The 11632-nt window shown below is 33.5% G+C and overlaps 1 protein-coding gene and 1 long non-coding RNA gene across 2 annotated transcripts; one reads left to right on the top strand and one right to left on the bottom strand.

The window, feature by feature from the left end:
• Positions 1 to 854: 854 nt before the first annotated feature.
• LOC134538662 (uncharacterized) lies at positions 855 to 5698 on the top strand. The gene is made up of 2 exons (XM_063380083.1): positions 855 to 2389; positions 4060 to 5698. The coding sequence occupies exon 2, from the start codon at positions 4358 to 4360 to the stop codon at positions 5696 to 5698; it is 1341 nt and encodes a 446-aa protein (XP_063236153.1). The 5' UTR covers positions 855 to 2389; positions 4060 to 4357.
• On the bottom strand, positions 3705 to 11504 carry LOC134538663 (uncharacterized). Its single transcript, XR_010076191.1, has 2 exons — positions 11237 to 11504; positions 3705 to 8262 (listed from the first exon to the last, which is right to left on the bottom strand). It is a non-coding gene; the product is annotated as an uncharacterized LOC134538663 (long non-coding RNA).
• Between the last annotated feature and the right edge of the window lie 128 nt (positions 11505 to 11632).

Genomic DNA, 11632 nt, shown 5'->3' with positions numbered 1-11632 from the left:
GCACAGTGTTTATTCCATTTGACACCAATTTCCTCATAACTTATATTCCATCAACCCTGCACTGTATGTCTCACCACATTTCATTCTGTAGTTATCATAATTACCAGACTGTACTCCAGATACGATTACTCTACAGTCTACACCCTTGTATATAACTTAAATCACTCTGTAAAACTAAAGTTTGACATTGTCAACACTTCATTGTATTTACTGTAGGGCCGCGACGTCTTGGCGGGTCGACTCCCTAGAGCTCAGCGACCTTGTAATCGACACGTCCCGCCTTGTCTGCTCCGCAGATAACAACGGCCTGGAAGTCTTCATGCCGTTCCGAAAACATTGGTCGAGAACACACGGTGCAACACAGCGCAGATCTTAATGATACAAAAGATGCGATAATGCTTTACGGTAATTTATTATTTAAAGGTAGTGCACTATTTGCTCGACTGGGCAGCTTAGTTAAACATAGTTAAACATAGCTATACAATACTTTAAAGTTAAGAACTAAATATGTAATTGTGGGTTGCTGTAGGAAACACAATTAATTAAGACTTGCAGGTAACTCCCTCGCTGATGCTTTATTTTCCATTTGGTTTGGCTGAAACGTGTTTGAGTATTTTACGCAGCCATCCATGTCTTTCCCCAACTCCGTCCGATTTTTTTCTTTCAAAACTGGCAGTAGTTTCTTTGTTGTGGGAACCACTTTTTTTACTGCATAAAATTCGTGGATAGTGTCTCTGATCACTCTTCTATCAAATTCATCAACTGACAACAAACGTTTCCCAGTTTTTTTTGGCCTGAAATGAATAATTAAACATAAGAGGTTGTTTCACGGTCAAATAAAGAAGTGACATATATGTAGCCTAAATATATATATAAATTGTAAATAAATAATATATTTATTATAATATACATATATATGTATCCTAAAATCATATATATCATAAAATATATAATGCAATATATAATGTAATATAATACGTAATGTAATGTAATATAATGTGTAGCAATATCGGCTACACTTGTAATTAAAAAATATTCTAACAAGCGGTGCAGAAAGTCTGGAAAATTGCCAAGTGCAAATCAAACACCCGCGGGTGAAATCACGGGGAATGCGTTGAAAAACTTATAATGTAAGTATTATTATTTAAAGTTACAATTACCTTTTTATGCCTGGTGTTTTTTATTTGGCGTCTCTCTGTTGTGTTTTCGGATGCGCGAAACTGATATTTGGCTTATACCTGTGTATCACGCAGCTCTTTCGGTTGCTTTCGCAAGAGGTACTAGCAGACATTTGTTGGCAGCTTCTTCATTACAACACTGGATTACACCACTTATAATTCCCCTCTCCCCACTATGTATTACTTTATAGTATCTTGAATGTCCTGCGTCGGGCTCCATTGTTCACTTCAGACTGAGAGCGTGGCGCCTGATGTTTTTGCTATGAACCGCATAGCGGCTGATGTGCGCGCGCAACTGCTTCCCCTCTCATTTACTCTTCCCCGCTTCCCCGCAAAACGACACGCCAAGACGTCGCGGCCCTACAGTAAATGTTTTTCCAGGCCCAAAGGAAAACCCTCATATTTGTTTTAAATATGACTGTGGGAAACAATCCCATGTTCCCCAAGTTGATTTTTTTGGGTCACCATTCATCCTTCACAAAGTGACTCACTTAGAATGTTCCCAAGGACCAAAATATTATGATACGAAAGCAGAAACTTCACAAATGGTAAATAAATGTTTGCAAAATGTCTAGGCATCAGAATTTTTTAAATAGTAAGACCTGCAATGGTTAACTAAGTACACATTTAGTTACTTTCTCTTTGCAATAAACCATCAGTATGTTACTGACCAGATAAGTAGTGTGTTATCTTTTTTTTTTTTTTTTTTTTAGTTATTTGATAATATTTAATCTAATTATTACAGAAATGTTATAGCTGACACTCAACTTAAAAATACCAATTAACACAACAATCATTAACAGAATTTCATTTTGTGTAGAAGAGGTATATACTCTTTGCCCACTGTTTGCTTTAAAATTCTTTCCTTGTGTTGGGAATGATAAATGTTTTGAGGATATGAAGGTGTGTCTGTCCCCCTATTCCTCCTTCATTAACACACAACCTTTAAAACGCTATCTTTAACAATAGATTGACAAAATAAAAAATTAATAAGTAGACTTTTTTACTATTATTAATTAAACAGCAACTCTTTTATGTATAGAAAATTTATGATTTGTTTTTCAGGAGGATCATCCCAACACTAAAAAAAAAAAGATTTAATGTCTGCAACACTAAGAAATTAGGTTGCCCTGCGTGGATGACAGTCAAGTGTATTCGAGTTTTTTTCTCAAATCACACTTGACAGCTTAACATGGAGAAAGAAAAAACTTGTGAGTTTTGAGCTAAATGTTTCATGTTACATTTTTTTATTTCTTATATGTGTTTAAATTAATACATTCATCACCAGTATGAACTTGTAGTAGTTTACAAAGTAAGTTTTAAACAGAAAGTGAAATGTAATAGTCTACAACATAAAAGTAAGTTTTGAGCTTTTGACTGAATAGTTTTTTTTATATTCATGACATTCTAGTAGATGACCAATTTCTAGTAATAGTAAAATTGTTCATATAGGTATGAACACAGGTATAAACAAGTCCAGTGGCGGATCCAAGGGGGGGCACCAGGGGCAAGTGCCCCCCCCCCCCCCCCCCCCCCGAAAAACCAGTTGTCTGCTACATTAATATTGCCAAAAAAATGATTGTTTCTGAAACCAATAAAATATTTTAATATAATTAATGAATTTCTTGTAGAATCATAAAATCTGGTGGTTGGATGTTATGTGTAGTGTGAGTAGATTGAATACAAATTTAGTAATTTTAAGACATTTTTTCTCTGGCTATTCTGAAATCCTAGAGTGCCCCTTCCGAGATGAACATCTGGATCCGCCACTGAACAAGTCAACATCTATACTTTTTTCCCTTGTAATCCAGTCAAGTGTGGAGTGATGAGATTAGAATGGTGCATAGACAGAATGATTGGTGAAGTAAAAGGCAGTACCCTAATAAAACCCATCGATTACCTTATGGTAACATCCAAAATGTTTTACAGTTTCAAAAAAATTGGTTTTTATTCTTCTGGAAGCATGTTCAGTTAAAGAATTTGAATGCCTCTTAAAAACGTAAGTCATTACCAAGTTCATGATCTACTTAATCTTTGGAAATACACAAACTATTAACACAATGAGGCCCAAAAAATTTAGCACCATTTTCCTTACATTTTTGTCTAGTATTTACAGGTTCCAGCATTAAACCATTAGGAGAAAATAATTGATGCCAATGATGTAATAGTCACACTAGGCCATGAAGTAAGACATTCGTTAGCATTCACAGCCATATCCTGTGGTTTTTCGTAGCAAAAAATGTTACAATATTAAATCTGTACTGCCAATCTGGCCTAAACAGTAAGATTCAAAATGGTGAGTAACAATACCCCCAAAAACATAATATGATTGTGTTTTACAACTGCCTGCTACTAAACAATTCAAACTAACTAAATACAGTTAAGATACATTACTACTCATGATTGATATTTTAAATATATTTATTTACATATTTTTTTCCTGTGTTTGGAGTTTAATATAGCAGTAATATAATGGAATATGAGCCTTGAATATAGGTATAATACTTGAAATAAATATACTAAAAATTTTTATTATTTATTTATTTACCTAGTTTGGTATGATTCAAACCAGTACATACCTACTGTGTATTTGGTAAAAACAAACATGATTAATATAATTTGACATCCACACATACATTTTTAACACACATTTTTGTACAAGAGTATTCACTAACATGTATTTTCAGTAAAATGAAGTACATAAAAAATAAACAAAAAGGTATATATAACACAAGTACGTAAGTAATAAGGGTATTTTAAATAGTACAGTCATTTCAATTATAATGGAAATAAATTATGCAATGATATTTGTACAAGTTGCTTACATGCATACTTTACATTTGCACTGGATTCTAAACTTTTCTTTACATTATTTTTTCAGGCTTTACAGAATCTCAGGGAAGCATTGACACAAACACCACCAGCTGAAGGTCACTTGCGTTTTTACATCAAGGCCAGCACAGAAACAAGCCACACGCACACAACTGCTTCAACAGAAATTTGTCAAAGACTGGACCAAAGCATCACGAATGAAATAAAAAGAATAGTAGGCAGTGGCATAACATCTGTACGAGATGTAAAAATGCTGCTCTCTCAGCACATTGAGAAACAATTTGGTAATTGTCAAAATTACCCTGACCAAAAGAACAGTGGCTTCTTCCCCAGTGACTCAGTAATATATGGTCACATATACAGAACAATTTATGAAAAGAATAAAACAACCATTGACCAAGAAGCCTTGCAAAAAACTTTGGAGGATTGGAAAGCTACAAATCCTGATGACAGTTTTTTTTTATAGAGCCTATGAAGAGATGGAGAATGGCTCTGATGTTACCTTGCTTTTCTGTCACCAAACACAATGGCAGAAAGACTTACTTCGGCATTATGGCCAAGTATGTTTATTGGATGCGACCTACAAAATAACAAAATATTCTATTCCTTTATTTTTTCTGGCCGTAAAAACTAATGTTGGATACAGTGTAGTGGGAACATTTGTCATCCAAGCAGAGAGTACTCGTTTGATTCAAGAGGCTCTAAGTATTTTTAAAGAGTGGTTACCGGACTGGAAGGCAAAATTTTGGATGACTGATTTTAGCGAAGCTGAAATATCTGCTATCGAAAACACATTTCCAGATTCCACTGTATATTTGTGCGCATTTCACAGAGAACAGGCATGGCAAAGATGGTTAAGAAAAACTGAAAATTCAGTTTCTGGAGATCCACAAGACATTTTAAATTTATGGCGTAATGTTGCAAACTCATCAACAAAAGAACAATTTCATATTCAAGTGAATAGCTTGAAAAACAGTGATATCATGAAAAAAAATCCAAAAGCTGAACAGTATTTTTCAACACAATGGCTCTCTGTAGCTTATCGATGGGTTCAGGCATTTCGTGAAAAAGACTATGCTGTTGTGATCAATACCACAAATGGTGTAGAAAGCCAGAACAGAGTCCTGAAATACTCTTACTTGTATCACAATTCTGCAAAATCCCTTACAGCCATGCTAACAACAGTCATCAAAAGTTATCTTCCTGACTCGTACAAAAAGTATTGCTTAAAAAATACCACACCGAAATTGTACAACCCTCAAATTCCAAAATACCTCCATAATAGACCAGAAAGTTTTATAAAACACGTTTTACCAAGACTTACTACAGCTGAAACTGAGTACAACAGCAGCAGTATTGAGGAAATTTCTGAAGGACTGTTTGGAGTTCCACAGTCAAATAATGCCAATCAGTTTTACATAGTAAACTTTGATGAAGCTACATGTACCTGCCAAGATTTTATAATGCACAGACTACCCTGCAAACATATGTGTGCTGTGTTTCAGTTTGTGCCATCATGGGACTTTGATAAAATGAATGCAGCATACAAAAATCATCCGTGCATTACTTTAGATGCCAAACACAGCTATTACACTCATAGCAATACAGACACTACTGAACTTCCTTCAGAAAAAAATCCAAACAAGCAAAATACTGATCAGGCTGAGCCTGTAATACATTCAAATTAACAATCAGGCAGTGAAAGTGATGTCAGGGACATGCAGAAGATGCTTCGTGAACATGCAAAAATTGCAATGGATTTGTCATACATGTGCACCAACACTGAAGTCTTACAAGAGACAATATCATTACGCCAGCAGCAGAATCAGAAAATGAGACTATTGCAACCAATTTTATGTGGCCTGCCTCTTTTATTGCCAGAAAACCAGCCAAACCATAAACTAAGATCTGTAAAAAATATAAAGAAAAAATACAAATCCATTCCCCTAAGAAGAAAACCCAAAAAACGTAGGTCGCAAAATTTTGTTCTAGAGTAGCTCCCAGACCAGCATCACATGTATTTGTATTCGATAATTTTTGTGTTTATTTGTGAATGTATTGTTTGTACACAGCATCACATGCATTTGTATTTGATAATTTTTGTGTTTATTTGTGAATGTATTGTTTGTACACAGCATCACATGCATTTGTATTATTTGATAATTTTTGTGTTTATTTGTGAATGTATTGTTTGTACACAACATCACATGCATTTGTATTCGATAATTTTTGTGTTTATTTGTGAATGTATTGTTTGTACACAGCATCACATGCATTTGTATTTGATAATATTTGTGTTTATTTGTTAATGTTTTGTTTATACACAGCATCCCATGCATTTGTATTTGATAATATTTGTGTAGTTTTTTTTGTGTAAGAACTGTTTGTACATAATGTTTTGGAAATTGAATTATTGCTTTTCTAAATTAAATATTTACAAAATGTTAATATAAAATAAGATATAATTTTCTCATTAAAATTGACAATGTAGATGTGAGTTTTTATATGAAAAAAAAATTGTTAGAAAATGTTTTTCCTGAAATTCAGTGGAGCAAACAAAACTACTAATTTTTTAAAGCAAGAAAGTTTTGTATTTTTACTTAAATCAATTTCTTTTGATTGTATTTAAAACAACTGGTGGCCCTCTCATTCAACAAACTGAGTTGAGTAAAAATGGATCAATCACTTGAGGTTCCATTTAATCTCATTATTTCACTGTATTTTATTATTTAGATGGTCCGGTATTGGTAAATAATATAGCCATACCACTGCAACAATGGTAAAAATACAACGTTTAAACATTTAAAGAGCAAAACCCATTCAGTCCTAACCAGCAGTTTCTTGCAGCAGGAAAATAGAGGAGGGGGGAGGACGAGGGAGGGAAAGATTATCGGTTAGACTCGGTAGTGACCATGGACTTTCGGGGGTTCTGAGTCACTTACTTTGGCAAGGCCTGGAGAGGAATCCAAGCAGTAAGCCTGGTGGGTATGGAAGAGCCCTCAGAGAAAATGGAGCTTTTTTTTTTTTTTGGGGGGGGGGGGGGGGGGGATGATGATAATGTAAATTTTTTGTAATTTATCTTTAAAAATATCTAAAGTCTTTCATGGTTAGTTGTACTGGGGTAAGTTTTAAAATGCTGACATTGAAATTCTGGGATTATGTGCATTGTCTGAGGCTACAAATTTAAGAACGTTTTTATAACATTGAATTAATGAACACTCATTTAAAATTGATAAGGTATTGATTGACCTTCATGTTAAATTACTTGCAACAACAATTATGTTTTCATATTTTCATTAATGTTTGTAAATATTTTTTCAATAAAACTTGACAAGCAAAGGAAACAGATATGGAAATGGCCGGCATGATGCCCTGCTAGGCACAGAGCCACCCCTTACTGAATGTGCCTATTTATTCACTAGTATTTACGTACTAGTTTTTTTAATTGTATTATACATAAGTCTCTCAACAAAAGAATGCTAACCTAATTATTATATTTGCAAATCACTGCAACCCCGTGTCTTCCTTTCTTCTGCCATTAAACCTCCTTTGCCAGCCGAACAGTTGCTTGTCACCTCGAAGACAGCCCATTCTGAAGCGCAGGCATTGTTTAACAAAAGACTACTAGTCAGCTGATGCACACATGTAGCCTGCTGTGTTATAATTTATTTACTGATTTTGTGGCGAAGTTACGACTTTTAACCCTCTCTTACCTTAACCATAGTAGTATATAGCTACAAATAATCATACTTCATTAACTTATAATACTATACTAACCTAAACTTAAACCTAGCAACTAAAACTCCAGACAATTGCACTACTAATTTAAAATTACAAGAACTTAAAACAGGAATATATACCGCAGATATACAAGTGGTTATAAACATTACATATTCATATAAGCGGAAGTGGTTGTAGAATCACTAGCGACATTTAACAATGTATTTTGCAACCTTATGTTTGAAGGGGAGAATGTTTCTGAGTCTCGCAACTCTGCAGGGAGCCTGTTCCAGACGTGCCATGAAAAGATCTTGCAGTTTTATAACTGTGCTGTAAAATAGGAATTAGGTTCTTTATCTGGTGCCTGGAAGTTAAAATCATGTCCAAGGTTACATCCTTGGGGCCAGGACCTGCCAGAAGTATCCAGAGAGACAGCAGTGCTATTGATGGGAAAAGGCGATCAGCTTTGGTAGCCAGTATTCCACCAAAAATGCCACTGTCTCGGCAGACTGGCCATCTCTGGAAGCCCCCTCTGTAAAAAATATATAAAAACAATAACACTTTATAGTATTTAAGCATACATTTTTATGAAATAATTTTTTATTCGTAATAGTGGTCTTGAGATAGCATGACATGTATTCTTAACAGTAACTATAAGTTAATTAACTACGTAGTTTGTAAGTTGTGAATTGTGTAATCTCATAATACTGTCAGTACTACTATTGCAATATTTACATAAAATAAAAACTATTCATCTAGTAATAGTGAAGAAATTTTTGAAAGCTTAAATGTCAACTTAATGTAGAGAAGGTATACATTTGTATACTGTTTTCTGAAAAATATTCGTAGAAATACAATTATGTTGGTACTAGACTTAGTGTTATGTACATATACATTTAAATAATATATGCTTGTTAAACTATAGGGAACTGTGTTTGTCTCACTACAGCACATCTATTTTCAATAGCCTATTTGTATTCCTGTGAGTGCAACTGTGAATAAAGTTATTTAATACTGAAAATGTAAAGGCCACACTATGTTTTAATTTCCTTTGAGCAATTTATTTAACTTATTTTGTTTCCATTACGGTAGAATTATGAAACATTATGGTACAATATTGTTGCATGGCTACAAACCTAAGACAAGTAGGGTATTGTAAACTGCCAACCAATGAAAACAATTTGAGAGGGAATATATCATCACTGGTAAGAGCTCTCTCTCTCTCTCTCTCTCTCTCTCTCTCTCTCTCTCTCCAAAGAGAGTAGGGTGGTCATAGGACCTTTTGATCCTGTGGTACATGATGCTTACTGTTTTAGTTTAGTATATTGCAAGGTTCTGCATGAAACAAAAAAATTTTAGATATAGGAATGATTAATTATCATAAGTTGAATAAAAAGTAAAATAAATATCTTTTAACTTATTCAATGTAGGTACGATCATTATCCATTGTTATACCACATTTGATTATGTTCAGAATCTTTCGATGTACTAAATTAAAACTACAAGCATCATATACCATAGTATCAATATATATGGTAACATGGCATCAGGATAGGGATCAACTTGGATATGTGATACAGAACTTTTACCATCACTGTTATCTCACAAAGTTATGTCAACAATATTTTTGATGTACTAAATTAAAAGATCAAGCATTATGTACCACAGGATCAAAATATACAGGATTATGCCATCAGAATCAAGGAATAAAATAGGCTAGGTAAATATTTACAATCGCGGTAGATGCCAAAAAAAATGCTAAAAATCCGAAAATACTTTTATTCTATGCTCTTTCACTTCCTCTTTTCAAATCAACCGGCGGAGATAAGAAATTCCAAATACTTTAGGAGATATCGAATTTTTTAATTTCATGATATGTAGAGTCGCGGTAGATGCCAAAAAAAATTTAAAAAATCCTAAAATACCTTTATCATATGCTCTTCAACTTCCTCTTTTCATTAAAAGCGGCGGAGATAAGAAATTCCAAATACTTTAGGAGATATCGAATTTTTTAATTTTGCAATACAAGACCTGTGGAACCATTCGAGCGGCGCCATTTTTGTTATTTTGCCGTGTGTTCGTGAATACGTGAATCGTGAATGCGTAATTAATAAAATGGTTGATTAGGTCAGGTCAGTTACATTATTAATACTTTAAAACTAAGCCGACATTAAAAATTATTTTGTGAATTAATTTTAATGGCTGTTTAGTTTTAAAATATTTATAATGTAACTGACCTGACCAAACAAACCCGGACAGAGGGTGAACACTAAACTAAAATGGTCGATTAGGTCAGGTCAGTTACATTATAAATACTTTAAAACTAAGGTGATATTAAAAATAATGTGAATTAATTTTAATTATTCTTTAGTTTTAAATTATTTATAATGTAACTGACCTTACCTAACAAACCCGTCACAAAGGATGTACAGTAACAACTCACGTAATTTTTTTTGTTACTTATTACTTGCGCAACAATATCTAAATAACAAATAAGACTTTAAAATTAGAAACGTTAAAAACTCACGTAAGTTGGAGGCGGTAATTAAACACTGTTTTAAACAATAATTGAAATAAATAATCACGTATTAGTTCATTTGAATTCTGGCCTATCACGAACAATCACGTGACATCATTATCCAATAAAAAAAATAGATACTCGTACGTAAACAAGAAACAATGGTGCACGCACGCCACAGGAATGCGCTGGTTTTGTGCTGAAATTTAAAAATTCGATATCTCCTAAAGTATTTGGAATTTCTAATCTCCGCCGCTTTTAATGAAAAGAGGAAGTTGAAGAGCATATAATAAAGGTATTTTCAGATGTTTAGCATTTTTTTTGGCATATACCGCGACTCTACATATGATGAAATTAAAAAATTCCATATCTCCTAAAGTATTTGGAATTTCTTACCTCCGCCGGTTGTTTTGAAAAGAGGAAGTGAAAGGGCACAGAATAAAAGTATTTTCAGATTTTTAGCATTTTTTTTGGCATCTACCGCGATTGTAAATATTTACCATAGGCTATATTATATAGGATTATATTTCTGTAGCTAACCTATCATAACATTCCACTATTTCAGACACTTTTTAATGTAGTTAACATAACCAACCATTTGCACCAATTTACAGTATTTTAAAAATAGCTAACTTAGTCCATCCGAAGATTGTCACAGTACTTTAAATGCATAAACCTAACGATTTGTCAGAACAATAAATTACTTTTAACATCAAACCAAACTTGTTTGGATTTTATATTGGTTTCAGATAGTCTTTATCCTTCATAATTTAACCTAAATCATACCACTTTTTAAGAAAAAATGTATCTTAGTTACGTCAGGAAATTACCTACACTGGAACAGTAATTCAGTAATTACAAAAAATACTTCAGAAACACACTTTTGAATGTTTTTTTTTTTTTAATTTAATCGTACACTTGCAATTGGGCTTCCACTAATGAAAGTTCATATTCTATAACTATTTGGGCTAAATATAAGAATAATTACCCTCAAAGCAAGCTATCGGACGTTGTGAAAATGTGAATTTAAAATAAATAACGATAATGCTTTGCAATTTTGAATCACCAAATACATCTTGGGGTAAAAACACTCCTCCGTTAAAGCCAAATACGTTAATTAGAAGCAACAAATAAAATTACAACATTCTTTATATATTTCACGATCTTACACAACTCTTAATTCTAATGGCAGTCTTTCATATAAACATAAACAACCACTCGACCATATACCACCCCCGTGTTTACATTCTTTGTGTACGTTCAAAAAAAAAACGAAGTTGCACGAACATGAGTAATCGGGCGTTTTCGGGCGTGTACAAAAGGACCAGTGAATCGTAGGCTTCCCATTTTGTTCACACCCCCATGGGATTTCTTCTTACCACGG

This window comes from Bacillus rossius, chromosome 14 (genome assembly GCF_032445375.1).
Source record: "Bacillus rossius redtenbacheri isolate Brsri chromosome 14, Brsri_v3, whole genome shotgun sequence".
In the NCBI taxonomy this organism is placed as follows: domain Eukaryota; kingdom Metazoa; phylum Arthropoda; class Insecta; order Phasmatodea; family Bacillidae; genus Bacillus; species Bacillus rossius.
Note: the sequence above shows the minus strand (reverse complement) of the source record. Positions and strands in the feature narration are given on the sequence as shown.

Bases quoted from the DNA above. Each gene is read 5' to 3' on its own strand.
- LOC134538662 (XM_063380083.1), top strand. From the start codon at position 4,358: ATGGTCACATATACAGAACAATTTATGAAAAGAATAAAACAACCATTG.